This window comes from Mytilus edulis, chromosome 12, assembly GCF_963676685.1.
Source record: "Mytilus edulis chromosome 12, xbMytEdul2.2, whole genome shotgun sequence".
NCBI lineage: Eukaryota > Metazoa > Mollusca > Bivalvia > Mytilida > Mytilidae > Mytilus > Mytilus edulis.
Genome location: NC_092355.1, coordinates 46,954,403 through 46,976,351, shown reverse-complemented (window position 1 = coordinate 46,976,351; position 21,949 = coordinate 46,954,403). Strand labels below are relative to the sequence as shown.

The 21,949-nt window shown below is 31.5% G+C and overlaps 1 protein-coding gene across 1 annotated transcript; it reads left to right on the top strand.

Annotated features, from left to right (window-relative positions):
• The first annotated feature begins 5,532 nt into the window (after positions 1 to 5,532).
• Positions 5,533 to 21,629, top strand: LOC139498628 (fibril-forming collagen alpha chain-like). The gene is made up of 10 exons (XM_071287105.1): positions 5,533 to 5,668; positions 6,304 to 6,362; positions 6,907 to 6,940; positions 9,768 to 10,058; positions 10,475 to 10,498; positions 12,094 to 12,198; positions 13,000 to 15,870; positions 19,282 to 19,319; positions 20,089 to 20,134; positions 21,088 to 21,629. The coding sequence occupies exons 1-9, from the start codon at positions 5,596 to 5,598 to the stop codon at positions 20,098 to 20,100; spliced, it is 3,507 nt and encodes a 1,168-aa protein (XP_071143206.1). The 5' UTR covers positions 5,533 to 5,595; the 3' UTR covers positions 20,101 to 20,134; positions 21,088 to 21,629.
• The last annotated feature ends 320 nt before the right edge of the window (positions 21,630 to 21,949 follow it).

Here is a 21,949-nt window from a genome sequence, read left to right as displayed (position 1 = left end):
CTATTCCAGTATTGAATAATATTTGAAAATCATTTTGATGGTATCCATCCAATATCTCTATTCATAGCAAGTTTTGAAACAAGTTTATGTACACTAATTATCTAATTGCTGTATTGGTTTTTTTCTATACCCGGAAAATACTTGGAGTGTGATAGATTATTAAATCTGTATAAGAGGACCGAAAGATACCATAGGGACAGTCAAACTCATAGATGGAAAATAGATTGACAACGCCGTGGCTAAAAATATAAAGACAAACATACAAATAAAAGTATAGAAGACACAACATAGAAAATTAAAGACTTAGCAACAAGAATCCCACCAAAAAGTGGGGCTGATCTCAGTTGCTCCGGACCCTGCTCCACATGTGACACGCTTCGTGTTGCCTTTGGCAATATCCTTCGACAAATTACTTTTAATTGATAAATTTCAAACCGATACCTTGATGATATATATTAATGCCTTGTATAAGAATTTAAAAAAATCCATTTTTAATTGTAGAATTTACACATTCAGACATCAATACTTGTCCGTTTTTAGTTTGGAGGATTCAGTTTCACGCGGAAAACTTTATTTAAAAAATTACACTAAAAGAAACGATTGTTTCCCTTGGATTCATCATACGGTCTGAAATTTCAATTCACATAATTTATGTTTATCGAATAAATTATAATTAATTATCAACACATACATGATAACTTTTACTAAACTCTTTCATAGATACAAAGATTAGGTTAGGGAGATTTGCTGTGCATGTAGAATACTTATTGATAATGGGATATTACACATTCTAATTTTACAGTGATTTAGTTAAACGAGTCCTTGTATTCAAATACGTTCCATGTAAACTGCTCGATCCATTGAATCCACTAATTGTTGAAGGTAATCAATTTACAGCCGTACTGAAATCTTAACATATTTTTTTTATCGGTACTTATATGGAGTTTGCTTTTGATAAAAAAAAAAATAACTTTAATTGTATTGCTATGTATGCACAGTTATGGTAACTCATGATCATGCATTCTATCACATTTATTTTTCGTAAATTGTATGAAATAAATTACTAGTAGGCTGGGCTGTATTACATTTAGCATATCGGTATCTGTTATATCTGAGTACACGGTACGTTTTTTCTCATTGTGGAAGGTCACACGGTGACATCTAGGTCCCTTGATCTTCGTCAACTGAACGAATGGGAAATTGTTTCATTGGCAAAGCATGCTACATCTCCTTATTTTTTAATAGAATTTAGAAAAGAACAAATATAAACATGTCACTTGAATTATTAAAAAGAGTATTTACAGAAATTTGTAAAGATTTACCTCACTTATGATATTCAAGAACATATGAAATAATTACTTGTCAACAAATAGAGGACCATTATAACTTTGAACGATGACATTGTTTAGCAGCAAATAATCGAAATGTCTTACAATGACACCAAGTCATACAATCATTCGCGGGAAAAAAAACCATCTCCAATTTCAATAAAAATACCCAAGGATATTTTCGGAAGTTCAATGGATGTAATTTACGAATATCTAATAAACTATAATTTCGTTACCACAAGAAATGACAACTTTTACTAAAACATCAAGTGTCGATAATGTTTACTCTTTTTTTGGAATTGCACGATACATATTAATATTAGTTTGCGCGATATTATAATGATTATATGCTTATTTTTACCTGAAGCAAGGTACACATCACTATTAGATGATGCATTTGTATTCGTGTAGCGTGCCTTTGCTTTGTCAATATAAAAATTAGAAGGTATGATACTGTTAACGTACAGATGGGAAGAGCGGACTTAGAAAATGACCTAATATCCAAAAAACAAAAGTCATAGAAATATAATAAAAGAATATGTGTTATGATTGCCAATGAGAAAACTCTCCCAAAGAGACCAAAATGACACAGACATTAACAACTAAAGGTCATCGCAATGCCTTCAACAATGAGCAAAGCCCATACCGCATAGTCACTCTCAAAGGCCCCGAAATTACAATGTAAAACAATTCAAACAAGAAAACAAACGGCCTAATTTATGTACAAAACAATAAACGAAAAACAAATATGTAACACATAAACAAATGACAACCACTGAATTAAAGGCTCCTGACTTGGGACAGGCACATACATACAGATTGTGGCGGGTTAAACATGTTATCGGAATCCCAACCCTCCCCCAACCTGGGACAGTGGTACAACAGTACAACAGAAGAACGAACTATAAAAATCAGTTGAAAAAGGTTGAACTCACAGAACGATAAAATACAAGTGGACGTGGACAAGTACTTGTACATGCCAACAACAAAAAGACACTAGGTACAGATCTGAGAGCACTCGCAGTTAACTGACAGCTAGTTCAAAGCCTTTAACAACTAATAAAAAATCATGCTTGTAAGCCTAAATTATCCATCCGTACACACCCAACATCCAATGAATTTCGTAAAAGACGTCATAAACAGTCAGAGAAAAACATGACCTTGTGCAATGCCAAGATACAGTTATGTACAGATTGTAGGTCCATGAATGTGTATAGGTATATAACATTCGAGTAATATTTAGTTTGCTTTTAATTTACTGATAACACAATCAATATTTATACCAATAAAAACAGTATTCAATGATCTTATTACAGTGTTGAATTGGTTACCTTTAGAATAAGTTTATTTAAAGGATCTACAAGTTTACCAGGATTGCTTCTAAATTTTCGGTCACGGAAAACAACATTTCCGTAAAAATGAGGATGTGCTATCCCTATAGAAATAAGTTTTCTACAGGTACAACTAAACTTCAAAACCAAATCTTTATATCTAATGAAAAATTTAGTAAAGGTTTTAAGTAATTTATGGTAAAGAAATCCCTGGCTTAATAATTTACCAGTAATACATATAGATTACGTTCGTTAAAACCAGAAACGTCACAACAGACACAGGAACATCACCATCTAAAAATGGAAAATCCTTTCGTCGTAAATTTGAGTGCGGAGTTTCCCGTTTAAGACCGAAATATCTTAATCTAGGAAAAAAAGTTATTACCGTTTAAATTTGATTGATTTAAAGTAAGTTCCTTTGGGTAAATTCCAGCAGTATATTGATAAATTCTTGATTGTTTAACGAAAAAATATCATCAAGATAACGGTAAGTGTTGTTAAATTTATCAATTAAATGCAATTTTGGCGGGTCTTTACCGAGTGTTGCTCATAAACTGTGATTCATAACAGTTCAAAAATAAGTGCATATTATAGAAATATACAATGTAATCGGAAAGTTTGTTAATACGCACGAATTTGCAGAGGAGTTATCGTTCTCTAGTTTTTTTCTGCAACTCTGTCGAACTTATGAAATATTTTTTCCCTAAAAAACAATAGATTATAATAAATTTGGGTACACCTCTATCAGTTCTGGTACATCATAGGAATTATAATCCAAATTTAGCCATTACCATTGTTGTCCGTCAATGTTTCAAAACACTTTATGTTAAACTTTCAAATGTTTGTCACACATAGTAACATGAACACTTTTGGATTATAGCTCTACATCTTTTATATAAGCTTTGGATTTTACATATTTTGGACACGAGCATCACTGAAGAGACATTATTTGTCGAAATGCGCATCTGGTGCAGAAAAATTGGTACCGTTAATGTTATTAATATACAACAATCATGATGATTAAAGTTAAACAGCAGGCTTGTTTACATTTGTTCATCATCTATGTCATCACATTGCTACTGTTTACTTTAACAACTGTTTCGAGATTTTCAAGGACAACGATTTTAGTATTTTTTTCCAAATTCGCATACAACTGGTTTTTATGTATATTTATGGGGATAAATTAAAATGAAGTTGATTGAACTCTAATCACGTGTTCGAATTCGTTACGAAAATTCACAAACATGAGGTCGTATTTTGAATATAAAAAAAGGCAGTTTCCGACTAATTATTTTTTGGATCATGACCTTCCCTTGTCGTGCCAAATATCTCAGAATTGTCAACAGATAATTTTTATCAAATTAGTCACATTTCTTTAAATTTGCGAATTATTTAACTTACGAATTATTACTCAGAACACTGCAAACTATAAGCGCAAGTGTTAGATGATATATTTGTTTTTTTAGTGTCTGTCGAATTTCATAAAAAAAAACCTCATACAAGTATTTAGTATACAAAATGATGTAAGAAATATTAGATGGATCAGAGAGTTGGTTGATAAGCAAGAATTTTTCGAGTTATCCTTCTTGTACCAATTCTGTTATGCAGTCTAACTTCTGTATAAAACAAATTGTTCACATACAAATTACTTCCATCAATAAAAAAGAACTTTTTAGTTCATGATCTACCTAGGATGCTCACCCTAATTGCACGGCAAATTGGATGCATCTCTGTCAGATCAAGTATTCATTCGCGAATTTTTATCCAATAAGCACAATAAGCAATTGTAAATGTTTTTTTCTGATGAGGTTTACAAATAACTCTAATATTTTGTTCCTGTATATAATTGCTTTTTAGTTACTTTTATGTCCATTTTCTAAAATTATCATATATAAGACCCTTAATTAAGTACTAGTAATTGGTTTATATTAAATTTACTGTATATGACCATATAGATTTTGCTTGAAAATCTAACTTTGAGTTATATAATGTAGTCAAAGGTGTCAGGTGGTGAAATCTGTTCACAAATGAGTGCAATGTTAAGAGTGAATATTGTGGAAAATGAAATAATAAGCAATGACTTAACTCCAAATGTACAAAAAAAGAAAATGTTCAATATCGAACTTGATCTCCATTTTGACAACAGTTATAATATATTTTTTTATATATTTAACGGTTCCTAACTGATTGCACGTACATTTTCTACAAAAGATTTATCAATGATGCTCGAATACAAAAGTTAAAAGACCAATAAAAGTACGAAGTTAAAGAACATCGAGGACAACATTCCGAAAATCATATTATGGTGCGTCATGACACGATATAATATACATGTACACATTTGTGTGTTACCATGACCTTTACAATTCTAATAAGATTAAGATTCCAGCATGGAATGGGTGTTATAGATCTGACAAAAAGTATATATATGTTATAGCACAAATAGTCTTCCTTTTTTTGTTTATCTAATAGCCTATTTGCTTGTACTTCTGCACCTACTTCTTTATTCATATGGCACAAGATTGTGCCGTCGACATATTTTATCTAATAGAACATGAATGACTGTTTGATGTTTTATTTGATATATGAATGGAAAACTTAAGCATTTCTAAAATGTATCAACCCGTGTTGTGCCCTTGTATAAAACAAAACGACCATATGTATTAAATGATTTTTGAATATGGAGAAGTGCCATCTTGGATAATGTTTATCGAAATCAAATTTGATGATATGTATACAATTATTATTAGATATGCTTACAAATATTTTCATTTAATGAATTAATGAATAAAACATTTGTGATTGCGTTAATTATTTTTGTATTAAAGAAAGTCAAATAGAAAAATATTTGTCCCTCAATGTTTGAAAGGTAATCAGTTATTTCTCTGTATAAATACATTAACGTCGACGCCATATGCACAAAGACAGGCACCACCATGACCATGGACAACTTGGTGCGGTGGTTGATTGTTTTAGTGGTAGGGACCATGGTCGCTGTAAATGCCTTGGGTAAGCCTAAGATCTATAAGAATTACACGAGTCCCTTACTTTTCAGAAATTATTTTTTACAACTCAAACAATTAATGTAATGTTTGCACGCATTTCGTTACAATACCACAATTACATAGAATTAATTCTCCAGAACGGTTTGAATAGTTTATTTTAGATAATAGAGATTGAAATCATTCAAAATATAATTTTTAAAGATTTAAACGTTTGTCTTGTTATATCAAAGGAATGAGTAGCACGAATTTACATGAAGAGCATTTTTTTATAACCTATCAAATAATGAGACGAGAAGCCTTATTTAGACACCAATCTAATCAATATACGCACGGGGGAATAATTGGAGTGCTTAGATACTTACAAAGGAATAGTGCCATATAGGATTTGATGACAGAATCGTTTCAGTCATTCTCAATACCTTTGACTGGCGTCCGAATGTTATTAGTTTTTCGACAGATTCGATTAACTTGAACATGTATGCATTTAAAAAAAAAATGTGATGAAGACGACTTCGTATCTCATATTTCGCTCCTTTAAATTGACACACAGATAAAAAAAAAATCATTTCGTTCTAGAAAAACAACCAACAAGTTTTTTTCACTCTTCATTTATCAATAGCTTACACTTTTTTTTGGTAGATTTGCAAAAGCCTGCCATGATTAATGCTTTGGAGGATAACAAAGAATTTCAGTCAACGGTTCGTTCGATCTCTTTATTTAATAATTAAATACGATTGGTTAGTAATGCATGCAAATTCCTATACTGAATCAATATCACACAACAATCCTCTTTGATGTAAGATATATACAAAACATAATAAAACGCTTTACAGGTATTTTTTATAAAAAGTTCTTTAAAATAATATAAACACATATACGAATGTGTTTGCTGTAAATTAGGCTTTTGTTTATAAAAGTTTACAAGTAAACTTCCGATTTTTTTCTGTGGTTTTCTAAAAAAAATCTAATATCTTATCCTAGCTGTATTTAGTCTCGTTCTTTATGCAATTTTTTGAAACTGACATTTAGTGTCTAAACAATTCAAGTATGTTGTTCTCTTACTTATAATTTAAGAGGTATTAATGTTGGTATCGAACCCGTTAATGAGGAGTTTCTCCTGAAATCAAACCCGAATGTGTTTCACATACAACCAAATAATAAAAAGATGTCGTAACCTTCAGTAGGTATATAATATTGACAACACAATAATAAGAAGTTTATATATGTTTTAATATTTCACAGGACAAACAAGATTTGATCCGCCAGAAAAGGGCTGGTAGGTATGACCTAAATATCGGTTAAATTACATTTTCATATTTGTGGTTATGAAGTATATGTATTTGTGATATGAATGTAAGGTACATAATACTATTTTCAGAATACTATTTACAATTCTGCAAACTGAAACATAGAATACATTAAAAAAGCGCATTCACTCCCAATGCTTTAAAGACTACTTGCAAATTGAAAAAGACAGTTTTGTATAATCCAGTGATTTTCATTATATTTATGAAGAAACAAAAACATTTTAAATTATTAGTGTTAGTGTACAAATGCGTGCTCCTCTACAAAAATGCCTCCAAATAATTATGACGTCTTGAAATAAAGACTTTTTAGACATCATAATTATTTACATAATATAAATAACTAGAGACATGGGAAATATGCTGTTGATGACACTTATCATTTTTCTATTATAAAGTTTTAGTGTGAAAGCAGATGTTTCATACCTCAAAATATCCATTCTTTTAAAACAACCTGAGAATTTCCTTTTACCTCGAACTCAAGTTCGACTTTGATATCGAATATGATCATCTTGGGTCCCCCGTCAACCAGTATCTATCAGGGTGAAGGACTTTTATTTAGACAATTAGCAAGTTTATATACGCAAAAATGTCCTTTCAATATAAACTTTACATCGATGTCCCGGGTTTTTAGAAGACTATAGCGATAGCAGATCTTTGAGGGGGTTTAGTGATTTAATGCCTTGCATATTTATTTGAATCGTTGTTTTTAATTTGTTCGCTTCCTGATGAAGTATTTCAATTTTGTCATCATCTGTTATAGAAAAGCTCTTTGATAATATTCTTTATATAAAGTTGGTTTTAGGCCTTCAGAAATATCTAATAACTAGAATCATAGTTTGTTTTAAATACGCTTTATATATATTCAAATGCGTTTTGTTAAAATATATTTTTTCCCTCTTTTGGTCTTTTTGCAAATTTGTTTGTGCTGTATGTAGACCCCTCTATAACAAAATTTGTTTATACATGCACACGTATAAAAATTCCTTTTTTTTCAATTTTATATATATATATATATATACGAGTCTAAATTGAAAACTACGTTCAAACCTATGATTGCGTTGGATAAAAACCGCAATTTTTATACGTGTGCATGTAAAACAAATTTCGTTGTAGAAGGGTCTAAAATACAGCACAAACAACATTTTCCAAAAGACCAAAAAAATGAAAAAGTATATTTTAACAAAACGCATTTGACTAACAGGTCGAACAACTGATGTTCTTAAACCCTGCTGACTGCCATTGGCGATTGCCAAATAAAATTGATCACGAGATGTAACAAAATGGATCTTAATATAAATTTAATACTTAACAGAAAACGATAAACTTGAGACCAAGATGTCATGCCACAAACACAAGGTGTCAATATTTTTTTTGTACACCAGATCTAGATTTCGACAATATATGTCTCTTCAGTGATGTTAGGGATCGAAACGGTATTTGGAAGGCCATATAATTTACCCTCAATTTCAGATATACTCTTGAATTTTAAGAGTCAATATAGGATAAACGTGATCATATAAACCGGAGGTATAGATATGATATAGCTTCAACTAAAACAACGAAATCAATTTGAGAAAATCGCCAAGCATTCGCGTACTGTTTTTTACAGGTAGTTACATATGATAGAATATATCTTATGATATTTTGTCAATGCTAACTGAGGTTTGCGTATGTAAAACGAATTTCTTCAATGTTATTTAATGTGTTACTATGATACATTCCTGTCCATAATGTTTCAACTACTAATATTTTATTCAATAGTAATCAACATACATTATTTTTATGGAGTTATTCGAAAAAATTCGATAATCCGGTAACATCCTGTAAGAGTTTCAAAAATTCCCAACTTTATTGTTTCCAATTATTTTTTTCTTTCTTGTACTTTTTTTTATTTAACTAACGTCCTTGCCTACTATTTTGTACTTGTTCTTTTTAGCACGGTAGAGTTGACCGCTGTATCTCTATTGTTGACATTTTGATCTATTTTGTCTGTTTGTTTTGTGCAGTCAATATAATGGAATTATAAGATACTGTCATACAAGTGAGAGGTTTAGCTAGCTATAAAACCAGGTTTATTTTACTATGTTCTACATCAGGAAATGACCGTAACAAATCATAAATTTGACAGTTGTTTTAAATTCATTTGATTTGTTTGAGCGTTTTATTTGGCCATTTGGTATTAAAGGACTTTTTGATTTCAATGTTTCTTAGAGTTCGGTATTTTTGTTGTTTTACTTTCAACTGACACACTGAAAACAAGAAATTGTTATACGTTATAACTTTAAATATGTATGTATCACTTGTTGTCATCATCTAAATATGTTTTCGAGTTTAACATCACTTTTAAGGAGCTGTTTAATAAGCAAGAACAATCTACATGAATATCATTATTTTTACAGAAGTACAATATAAAAAATGTATGGTATGGAAATGTTGTCGTTTTTTTCATCTAAGAATTCATGGTGTATGGTAGTTTATCTTAGTTATTGACAACTACATATATTCTTAAAACAATAGTCCTTCAAAAAAGAACATATTAAAATAAGACAATGCAACAAGCCTTTCAATAACGTATGCATCCATTTATAGTTTTTTTGCCAGATATGATCAGAAATTATATGTGGATTTCATAGAAATCTTGTTCGGTAAAATTATACACTTGATGACTCATTATGATGAAAGAACAAAGTGTGGTGCCTTGAGGTACCAACTGTTACATTTTAACTAAGAAATAAGTTAATGCTATTAAACTAAAACCACTATTTTTTATGTTATACTATACATTGTCTGTTTTAGTTCCTGTGGATACCATGAGTATTTGCCAAGGTGCAACAATGACGACGCTTCCATGTGATGTACCTGATACCCTTCATATACTGAAAGCATTCTACGGAGAGATAGACTGTAACTCTAATGCAATGATACCAATTGAGACTATGTCAATTACAGCATGTGGAAAATTTGTAACTGTCGCCGTGTCAGATATTTGCAATAATCTCACAATATGCTCTATCACTGTATCTGATACCGTGTTAAATAACAACGACATCTGTCCAACTAAAAATCTATATCTTGAATACGATTGTGGTAAGTGTATATATTTTATATCGTATATTTGAAAGCAAACTAGTAGTGCATTATATAAAAAATATTGATTAATACATGCAATACCTGCCCTGTTAATATCCAAATATATTTTTGTCTGAAAAAGGATTTTAACTCGAAAGTAGTGTCCGGCTTCTTGTTCAATCGATAAAGTTTAAGGTTAAAAGTTAAGTTTCGTTCTTGGCGTATAATCGACGACAAATTAGTGTATGCTTCTCTACGACTAACATAAATAATTTCTCTAATTTCATATGTGCATTTTTAAATCATACATCATGCATGCTTTTTACAAATTCAAAATTGAAGCTTATTACTTGCAATTGTAATATTATCTATTTGATCATTTTATATATGTATTACGTTTTCGTCGAAAGTCTAATATTGTAATTTTTTTTCAGTGCCTCCATTGCTGATTATTGAAGGTGGGTAATAAACAAAGCAAAATATAGAATAGTTCAAGCCAGACTTTAGGAATGTCATTGAAAACATAGTTATATTAATGAAAATACATTTTTGAGGATGATCACTCCTTGGTTATGAAATATAAAACGTTTCTAAAAAAACTGTTATAAATTGATAGTATATGAATGACGAAAATTATACAGCTGGGAAAAATTAAAGATCCGTGTCAATGTTTTAGTTTATATAATCAATTGAACAGTTGACGGAAAATGATTCTCTCTAGCTTTGCCTTGTGTTACCCTTTGAGTAGCAACACGATATTTTTTGTTTGTTTTAGTTTGACAACATCTAAGCAACAAAGTAAAGATTGCAGTTTATGCAAAAGAAATCTGATTTGACGTGACCAAACTTTAGGTCTTGTCAATTCGGGCTATAATCATGACTATATGTTTATCGTTGTTTTTTTTGTCTTTGGTGAGTCGGATTTGGTGGCTGGTGTTGTCTGTGATATTTGTTTGTCCCCGACGGCATCACAAAATTAGGGATTATAAATATTGTGGTGACTTTAAATATCATAGATATGATCAATTTAATTAAATTTACTGTTAAAGAAGAGGTGAATTATTTGAAATAATAAGGTTTGTGTACCCTTAAGCATATATTGCATACATTATTTTAAGTACAACTTATCGGAATGTAATTCAGTTTTTAAAGTTGATAAACGGCGTATTTGATTTGGTCCTCTAATTGTTCTAATGGTCCTCTAATTGTTCTAATTGAACTAATAAGTATAAATAGTCAAATGCACTGGGGTATCGATTTCTTAAGTATAAATAGTCAAATGCACCACTGGGGTATCGCAGCCTGATATCTTTGAAGAGTATTGTGTGTTTTCCTGTTATCGGTTGTATATACTCTTTTTGCTGTTTTAACAGTGTACATATGGTACATGGATCTCTGTTTTTACAATGCACATGTGCTACATTTCTCTTTGCTTTAAATGTGTATGCTTGGTACATTTACCTCTGTTTTTACAATGCACATGTGCTACATTTCTCTTTGCTTTAACTGTGTATGCTTGGTACACTTATCTCTGTTTTTACAATGCACATGTGTTACATTTCTCTTTGCTTTAAATGTGTATGCTTGGAACACTTATTTCTGTTTTTACAATGTATATCTGTCTTTACAGTGTACATAGTTTACATTTATATATGTTTTTACCGTGCACATAGTTTACATTTGTATCTGATTTTCAAAAATTGTTTATTTTGAAATGTACAAAAATTAAACTGCAATAATATTTTAGTGAACCCTGGATTATTTGATAATTGAGTATATACAGCAACTATAGGCAAAAAGGAAAATAGATCAAAATAAAATGGATCGTTTAATGTTGACACTATTTGATAATTTTAATCATTGGTCAACTAAAGTCTGAAACATCATCATTTTTCTGTTTATGAATATGATTATTATTATATTGTTAAAATAACAGACATTGTGTGGTGATCTTGACATGAATAATTTCTGAATCATATACGTATGATAAACACATGTCTGGTGAAACGACTTTGAGGAAAACTTCGGTTACATACATATTGGTATTTTGTAGGACTTCCTGGACCTGAAGGTCTTCCTGGTCCCATAGGAATGAAGGGTATGACAGGCGTAGGTGACAAAGGAAATACGGGAAAAGACGGAATGAAGGGACTGAAGGGTAAGAATTACATAACTACAATATTCACAGGTCGATTAAATACTCCAAATAGAATCTATATACAGCAGCAGTTTGAATGCTCATGTTTTCAACATTGTAAGTTATGGTTAAGTCGATTTTTTGAAAATAATTGTTCAACTTATGCACAAAAGTACACGTACTAAAAAGATATCGATATTTAAAATTTAAAATTGTATATTAGTTGTATTAAAGGAAGATGTCGGATCTGTTTGTATTTTCTTTTACAATTTAATTATCCGAAGGAGTTTTGTATATTACACCAAATATTAGTCATTAATATTGTGTTGTAAAAAACAAAAGTTGAAAATTTGGAAGGTTATTTATTTTAAATATATATCGTTATTAATTTCACTTTTATTTTATGTAAATTCAAGTTCAGATTGAAAACGACCGTTTTTTTTCAATTTTCTATTGTTTCGTTCCGTCAAATTAACTTTTTTTAATTAGCCTGCACAGATATAAAGTACCGAAGGGAATCATTCAGTTAACTGTTGATAATCATGCACACATATACATTCAAATTAACATTTCCAAACTTTTTTGGTTGCACTTTGTAAATACAGGTCTGTAATGGCGTACGGTGACCTATAAATGTTAATTTCTATGCCATTTGTCCTTTATATTCTCTTTTATAATTAAGAGTTGAACTATCACCTGCTCAATCGCCTAGTGAGAACACGATAAACCGTTGTAAAGATCTTTAGAAAACTAATCACATTTGACAAAGGATGTTGATACATACTAAATTATAATCCTGATACATTTGATAACTATTTACAGGAATGACTGGTCCCAAAGGTGAGACAAATATCATCAGCGGCGGGACAGGTGAACGGGGGAAACGGGGACAGAGAGGAGATAGATCGCCATTTAGAGGACCAAAAGGATCGAAAGGATCGAGAGGATTGAGTGGTATGAAAGGTCACAAAGGCATCAACGGTATAAAAGGCAACAAAGGATCTAAAGGACTAACAGGAAACAAAGGGTCGAAAGGATATAAAGGTCTTGAAGGCAATAAAGGATACAAAGGTCAAAAAGGACAAAAAGGATACAAGGGAATAAAAGGCATAAAAGGTGTAAAGGGACAAAAAGGTTACAAAGGAAAGAAAGGTTTTCAAGGGATAAAAGGGTATAAAGGATTTAAAGGAATGGCGGGGAACAAAGGAAATAAAGGTATGAAGGGATACAAAGGAGAAAATGGACAAAAAGGAAATAAAGGTTTTAAAGGAATGAAGGGATATAAAGGACAAAAGGGAATAAAGGGATACAAAGGAAATAAAGGACAGAAAGGATATAAAGGACTTAAAGGACAAAAGGGGTATAAGGGAAACAAAGGCATGAAAGGTTATAAGGGGTACAAAGGACATACAGGATATAAAGGAGACAAGGGTGATAAAGGTATGAAGGGATATAAAGGACATAAAGGATATAAAGGAAATAAAGGTGAGAAAGGTAACAAAGGATTAAATGGTCAAAAAGGTTCCAAAGGATCGAAGGGAATGGAGGGATTAAAGGGATACAAGGGACATATAGGAACTAAAGGATACAAAGGACAAAAAGGACTTAAAGGCTACAGAGGCCAAAAAGGATACAAAGGACTTAAAGGACAGAAAGGTTATAAGGGACATAAAGGAATGAAAGGAATCAAGGGTTACAAAGGGCAGAAGGGTAATAAAGGGTACAAGGGATCGAAAGGGTATAAAGGATTTAAAGGACAGAAAGGACAAAAAGGTGGAAAGGGTTTCAAAGGACAGAAAGGATTAAAGGGATATAAAGGTCAAAAAGGTTACAAAGGTCACAAAGGAATGAAAGGATATAAAGGATTTAAAGGACAGAAAGGTCTTAAAGGATATAGAGGACAAAAAGGATTAAAAGGAAATAAGGGACAGAAAGGATTTAAAGGTTACAAAGGTATGAAAGGAATAAAGGGAAATAAAGGACATAAAGGACAGAAAGGATACAAAGGGCAAAAGGGATATAAAGGATTTAAAGGACAAAAAGGAAACAAAGGATTTAAAGGTCTGAAAGGGAATAAGGGATACAAAGGAATTAAAGGATATAACGGAGGAAAAGGACAGAAAGGATTTAAAGGGAACAAAGGTTCTAAAGGATTGAAAGGATACAAAGGACATAAAGGTGGCAAAGGAAATAAAGGTCATAAAGGGTATAAGGGTAAAAAAGGAACAAAGGGGAATAAAGGTTATAAAGGGAAAAAAGGAAACCAAGGAAAAAAGGGACAAAAGGGTTATAAAGGACAAAAGGGATACAAAGGAATTAAAGGTATACAAGGGCATAAAGGAGAAAAAGGAGTTAAAGGTTACAAAGGTATGAAAGGACTAAAAGGATACAAAGGACAAAAAGGCCTACATGGACAGAAAGGACAGAAAGGGTTCAAAGGTTACAAAGGCCAGAAAGGGAATAAAGGACATAAAGGTCAAAAAGGTTATGATGGATTAAAGGGAATAAAAGGAAATAAAGGATATAAAGGACAGAAAGGAATCAAAGGTAACAAGGGACAAAAGGGATACAAGGGCCAGAAAGGAACAAAAGGATACAAAGGAAATAAAGGACATAAAGGATATAAAGGAGAAAAAGGACAAAAGGGATACAAAGGAAGTATAGGACAGAAAGGATACAAAGGATTCAAAGGTCAAAAAGGGAACAAAGGGAACAAAGGACAAAAAGGATATAAAGGTATTAAAGGAATGAAAGGATACAAAGGAAACAATGGACAGAAAGGCCAGAAAGGATATAACGGATTTAAGGGTGAAAAAGGACAAAAAGGTTTTAAAGGACAAAAAGGTTACAAAGGTTTAGAAGGATTTAAAGGACACAAAGGTAACAAAGGACAGAAAGGTTATAAAGGACAAAAGGGAGAAAAGGGGTACAAAGGAATTAAGGGTATGAAAGGTGTAAAGGGATATAAAGGGACAGAGGGGCACAAAGGGCAAAAAGGGCTAAAGGGATATAAAGGATACAAAGGTCAGAAAGGAAATAAAGGAGGTAAAGGAATAAATGGATACAAAGGTAGTAAGGGTAAAAAGGGATTAAAAGGAATCAAGGGAATGAAAGGATTCAAAGGAAACAAAGGAAGTAAAGGATTGAAAGGATTAAAAGGACAACAAGGTTTGAAAGGAAGTAAGGGACAAAAAGGCATTAAAGGATACAAAGGACAAAAAGGACACAAAGGTGCAAAGGGATTGAAGGGATACAAAGGAAATAATGGACAAAAGGGATATAAAGGAACCAAGGGAATTAAAGGATACAAAGGATTGAAAGGAGACAAGGGACACAAAGGTTATAAAGGTCTAAAAGGACAGAAAGGATACAAAGGATATAAAGGACAAAAAGGTCAAAAAGGTTACAAAGGATACAAAGGAATGAAAGGACAGAAAGGAAATAAAGGATACAAAGGACAAAAAGGAATGAAAGGTTATAAAGGAATGAAAGGATACAAAGGTTATAAGGGACATAAAGGAAATAAAGGACAAAAGGGATACAAAGGTACTAAAGGACAAAAAGGCTACAAAGGACAAAAAGGTTATAAAGGATTAAAAGGTGTTAAGGGACAACGAGGTCAACGAGGAGCAAAAGGACTTAAAGGCTTTAAAGGAGAGAAAGGCGACAAAGGATCAGAAAAAGGAATAAAGGGTATGTCCTTACTTATATCTGTCAGTGTCTAATCAATACAGATTTTAATCATTGCTTTGTACATTTTTGATAGTTTCAGAAACTTCCGTAAATCCCTTTATAGATGTTGATTAATAATCATTAAAGCAAGTAAAATATCATTTTTTTATAAGTTTTATTCAATGATTACTAGTCTGCGATACTTTTAACAGTATTTTAATTAACAGTAAAAAAAATTTTTTTATATAGAAATGAATAATGATGGTCAATTATATAAAGAAATTATAATCTACGGAATATGTTTGGTTTTGATGTTATATTTGTTATTCTCGTGGTGTTTTGTCTATTGCTTGGTCCGTTTCTGTGTGTGTTGCGTTTCGGTGTTGTGTCGTTGTTCTCCTCTTATATTTAATGCGTTTCCCTCGGTTTTAGTTTGTTACCCCGATTTTGTTTTTTGTCCATGGATTTATGAGTTTTGAACAGCGGTATACTACTGTTGCCTTTATTTTTTGGCTACCTCGTTTTGTGTTTAAAAGTTTTTAACCTAATCAGTTATTTACTATCGTATTTTGTCGGTCAGGGTCTGTTTCACTCGTTAAATAGTTAAGCTTTATTGAAAACATTTTTGTTTCAAACTTTCAACAAAGAGAATTATAAGAGTTTATACCCATATACTTATTGCCGATGAAGTAATATCTCCCATTATTTTCTATAGTACGAGTTGCACTTACCTTTGTGCTACTTTAAGATCACAAATACAACAAAACGTTTTTTCATCTTGTGATTTTAACTTCCCAAGAACTTATACCACTCTTTAAAGATAAAGGTCAAACTAAAGACCATTTAAATTTTCTTGATTTCCCTTAATTATGTCCATTGATATTTACTTGATGTCACACACTAGTGTGGTCCGTTTTATATTACTTGATGTCATTCACTAGTGTCCATTCTAGATTACTTGATGTCTGTCACTAGTGTCCATTTTAGATTACTTGATGTCTTTCACTAGTGTCCATTCTAGATTACTTGATGTCTTTCACTAGTGCTCGTATTATATTACTTGATGTCATTCACTAGTGTCCATTTTATATTACTTGATGTCATTTATTAGTGTCCATTTTAGATTACTTGATGTCTTTCACTAGTGTCCATTCTAGATTACTTGATGTCTTTCACTAGTGTCCATTCTAGATTACTTGATGTCTGTCACTATTGTCCATTCTAGATTACTTGATGTCTTTCACTAGTGTCCATTCTAGATTACTTGATGTCTGTCACTAGTGTCCATTTTAGATTACTTGATGTCATTTACTAGTGTCAATTCTAGATTACTTGATGTCTGTCACTAGTGTCCATTCTAGATTACTTGATGTCTTTCACTAGTGTCCATTTTGGATTACTTGATGTCTTTCACTAGTGTCCATTATAGATTATTGGATGTCATTTATTAGTGTCCGTTTAAGATTATTTGATGTCATTTACTAGTGTCCATTCTAGATTACTTAATGTCTGTCACTAGTGTCCATTCTAGATTACTTGATGTCTTTCACTAGTGTCCATTTTAGATTACTTGATGTCTTTCACTAGTGTCCATTATAGATTATTGGATGTCATTTATAAGTGTCCGTTTAAGATTATTTGATGTCATTTACTAGTGTCCATTCTAGATTACTTAATGTCTTTCACTAGTGTCCATTCTAGATTACTTGATGTCTTTCACTAGTGTCCATTTTAGATTACTTGATGTCTTTCACTAGTGTCCATTATAGATTATTGGATGTCATTTATTAGTGTCCGTTTAAGATTACTTGATGTCTTTCACTAGTGTCCATTTCAGATTACTTGATGTCTTTCACTAGTGTTCATTCTAGATTACTTGATGTTTTTCACTAGTGTCCATTTTAGATTACTTGATGTCATTTACTAGTGTCCATTTTATATTACTTGATGTCTTTCACTAGTGTCCGTTTTAGATTACTTGATGTCTTTCACTAGTGTCCGTTTTAGATTACTTGATGTCTTTCACTAGTGTCCGTTTTAGATTACTTGATGTCTTTCACTAGTGTCCGTTTTAGATTACTTGATGTCTTTCACTAGTGTCCGTTTTAGATTACTTGATGTCATTTACTAGTGTCCATTTTAGATTACTTGATGTCATTTACTAGTGTCCATTTTAGATTACTTGATGTCATTTACTAATGACCATTTTAGTTAACTTTAGTTTACTACCTTAACTTCTATTAATTTTAGTTCGCTTAATGTCATTTACTACTATCCATTTCAATTTAGTTGATGTCATTTATTGATGTCTGTTTAAGTTTTCTTTATTAATATACATTTAGAACTTTCTTTATTCTTTTCCATTTTTATCATAAAAATATACTTCCTTAAGGTACCGGTTACCGGTAAATATTTGATCAAAATATTTTACGTAGTCAATTAGTTGTTGCGTTTAATAAGTGTTTAGCTCACCTGACCTACATGGCCAAGTGAGCTTTTCTTATCACTTTGCGCCTGTCGTCCGTAGTCGTCGTTGTCGTCCGTTATTTTGTTTTTAATTTTTACCTTATATAAACTATGATATTTAGAGAAAAAAAACATTTGTTTTCTGTTATGCCTTATTATGATAGATAAATAAACACTCTAAATCACATAAGCGATCACTAAGACAAGATCTATGATAAGCCAATGAAACTAAACAGACTAAAAGACCATTGATACACGATCAACAAAAAAGAGATTGTTGTCATGGTCTATTATCGTCTACAACGTTGAAGAGTAGGCTTTGTTTGATATTTCCATAGACCAAGGTGAGCGAGACAGGCTCTTGGGAGCCTTTAGTTCTTTTATCTTGAACTTTAACTGCCCCTTTTTGCTATAATTGTTAAAGTCAAAACAAACATAAATCGTGCTTGTCTTTATCATCCATTTCAATCATATGAGAATGCGAATAAATCGTTAGTTTTCCCCGCACTACACCGTAACTTAATAAACAATGAAATATATCTTTACACAATCACGCAAGGGCTAATAAAGATTTATACCATACATAGTATTTGTAAACAAGAATCTATCAATATTGAACTTTTTGCTTGTACAAAACCCAAAAAGAAACAATCAACAAAACTTTACAATTAGAAAAAGAACACATTTCTAGTTGTACACACATAAGAGTACTAGTAGAACATTAGTACGCGTAGTAATATAAACTAAGTAGTAGCAGTCAATGTCAAACGCCATAGCCACGTAATAGTAGATTATTAGATAACACTTCATAACGAGAGTTAGAAGGGGAAGCGAAAACGTAAAGAAAATAAAAAGGAATCCCCAAGAATCAAAGTGTATATCGATTATATAGTATATTGCATCATACAATTGTTTCACAGAGCTTGAATTGTTGAGTTTTATAAAATATTAAAAAAAATATTTTAGGAAAAGTAGGACGAAGAGGAAAAAGAGGTCCAGATGGGGTAGGTTAAGTTTTTACATAGTTGTGACATTAAATCGACCTTATATTGTTGTTGCTATTTTGCATAAAGAATAGAAAATAATTTGTCACTATTAAAATGCATTAGAACTTAAGTATAAGATCTTCAATAGTGTCAATGTCAAATCCACACATTAAAAATCTAAGTGAGTGAGGTCTATTTTCGTAATCTAAAGGAGAATAACGGTGCTTTATAAGTTGCATTGTTTTAGACGTTAATACATGTAATTAAAAATTGCCAACGCACTCTAACAAACTGGTTATGGTCAATGAAAGTCATTTATATCACAATAAACTCTACATCTATAATTTGGCATGGTTGCCAATGAGGCAAATATTCAAACATAAATAAAGTAGATGTGAGCAATAATAGTCCTTCAACAATGAGAACAACTCATGCCGTATACACGTATGCCGTCATAAATAAACGAAACAATTTAACATATCATGCAACGTCATTTAGAAACCAACATCCTGATTATTTAACTTTTTTTATTACAAATAATAAGAAAATAGAAGAGAAACCAAAACCAAGATGTTTACGTAATAGAATACCAAATATTGGAGTATAATATCGTAAGACCTGGTATGATAAAATTGCTGCTAAGTTTTAAGAGAAATAGTCGGATAGCTGTCAGTCTCAATATTGAAAATATGGTGCAATTTTCAATCATTTTATCTTTATAAAAGTTCGCTTCACAATAGATGAAAACGTATATTTCTTCAAAGTGTTTGATATTTTATTCATTTAGGCTCTGATGTAGAAGTCAAAGAACAAATTGAATGTACATAAACAAGGTACTGTATATTAGTAGTTTACATCAAAACGAATACTTAATGAACAAAAAGAGAAATTATCTAAATGATTTTTGATGCAATTTAAAAGGCATATGCAGTGAACAAAAATATTTGCAATTGCATTGCTAGCCTAGTGTTCCTTTATACGGAAGGGTTTATATCTAAAGGTATTAGCGCTGTTATACGGAAGGGTCGAGATCTAACGGTGCCTGTTCTTTTATACGGATTGGTTTAGATCTAAAGGTATTAGCGATGTTATATGAAAGGGTCGAGATCTGACGGTGCCTGTTCTTTTATACGGAAGGGTTTAGATCTAAAGGTATTAGCGCTGTTATATGAAAGAGTCGAGATCTGACGGTGCCTGTTCTTTTATACGGAAGGGTTTAGATCTAAAGGTATTAGCGTTGTTATATGGAAGGGTTGAGATCTGACGGTGCCTGTTCTTTTATACGAAAGGTTAGATCTAAAGGTATGAGCGCTGTTATATGGAAGGGTCGAGATCTGACGGTGCCTGTTCTTTTATACGGAAGGGTTTAGATCTAAAGGTATTAGCACTGTTATATGGAAGGGTCGAGATCTGACGTTGCATGTTCTTTTCTACGGGTATACGAAAGAGTTTGGAACTGAAGGTATTAGTTTAACCTAACCACATCAATATATACCTGTTTCAAGTCGGAATCCCGATTTGTGGTTGTCGCATATTTTATCTTAATGTGTTTATGTTATCACTGTAAAGTAGTGGTTATTGCAGATCTTTGACTCGGTAATTTCTGTTTCGATAACTCATCCCTTATCTATTTTATTTAGAGCTAGATATAGCACACATGTCACTCAATGACAATCATATGACCTATATTTTTCCATTCTTAGTTTGCTATCACATTGACCTAAATCATTAAAGACGTTCAGACTATAATCAGTTTGAAATATTTTTCAAATATTTGTATTCACAGATATAATCCGTACAGCATATTGGCAGTTCAGACTCCTATATTATACAGTGTGAAGTGTATCTAATAGTTTTCTGATAAATGGACAGACAAAAGAATCAAGGACAATAAAATGTGAAATATGAATATCTGTGTTGCCGCTTTTAAGAGATAGAATATTTAAATGGTCCATATGTATTGGATTTTCAAAAATGTTTTCCGTTCAAGTGCTGATGGTTTCATTTTGAATTGTTACACACACATACATATAAAATACAGTTTGGATATTGAAATACATTGTATTACTTATTTCCATGAGTACTTATAATAGAATTGTCATCGGTTACATTTACAAACCATTAAAATTATCTCATAATGCGTAAATAAATAAATACTTGGACTATTCCATAATGTACTATAACGCAATTATTATAGTCATGATATATTAAATTAAATCTAGCTAGCAAGTTGACGATACAAAATTAATGGGTATATTCAGCTATTTATTATTACATTTTATTGATTTCATGTACAAATTGTATATATAATAAAGCATTTAAATGGATTTTTTTCTTTTCATTTTTTTCAATTCAGCATTAACGATTTATGATATTCAATTCTCGAGACGCTTGCATTCAATTGATTAAATCAACAAGATTTCTTTAAAGTTTTGTTTTACCTGAAACACGATTATTACAAACGGAATAACACCTTAATAATTATACAGTGATGTTGTTTATCGAGCTTTAAATTTAAAAATGATCTGGGAAAAAAGAGCCGTAAGATACCAAAGCAATCAAAAGCAAAAATTGAAAAAACAAAAACAAATAAAACAGTACACAAAGCAAAACGAATCCCACTAAAAACTGGGGGTGCTTTGGATGGG

Bases quoted from the DNA above. Each gene is read 5' to 3' on its own strand.
- LOC139498628 (XM_071287105.1), top strand. From the start codon at position 5,596: ATGACCATGGACAACTTGGTGCGGTGGTTGATTGTTTTAGTGGTAGGG. The intron at 12,199-12,999 runs GTAAGAATTACA...AACTATTTACAG, and splicing joins CGGAATGAAGGGACTGAAGG to GAATGACTGGTCCCAAAGGT. The intron at 15,871-19,281 runs GTATGTCCTTAC...AAAATATTTTAG, and splicing joins ATCAGAAAAAGGAATAAAGG to GAAAAGTAGGACGAAGAGGA.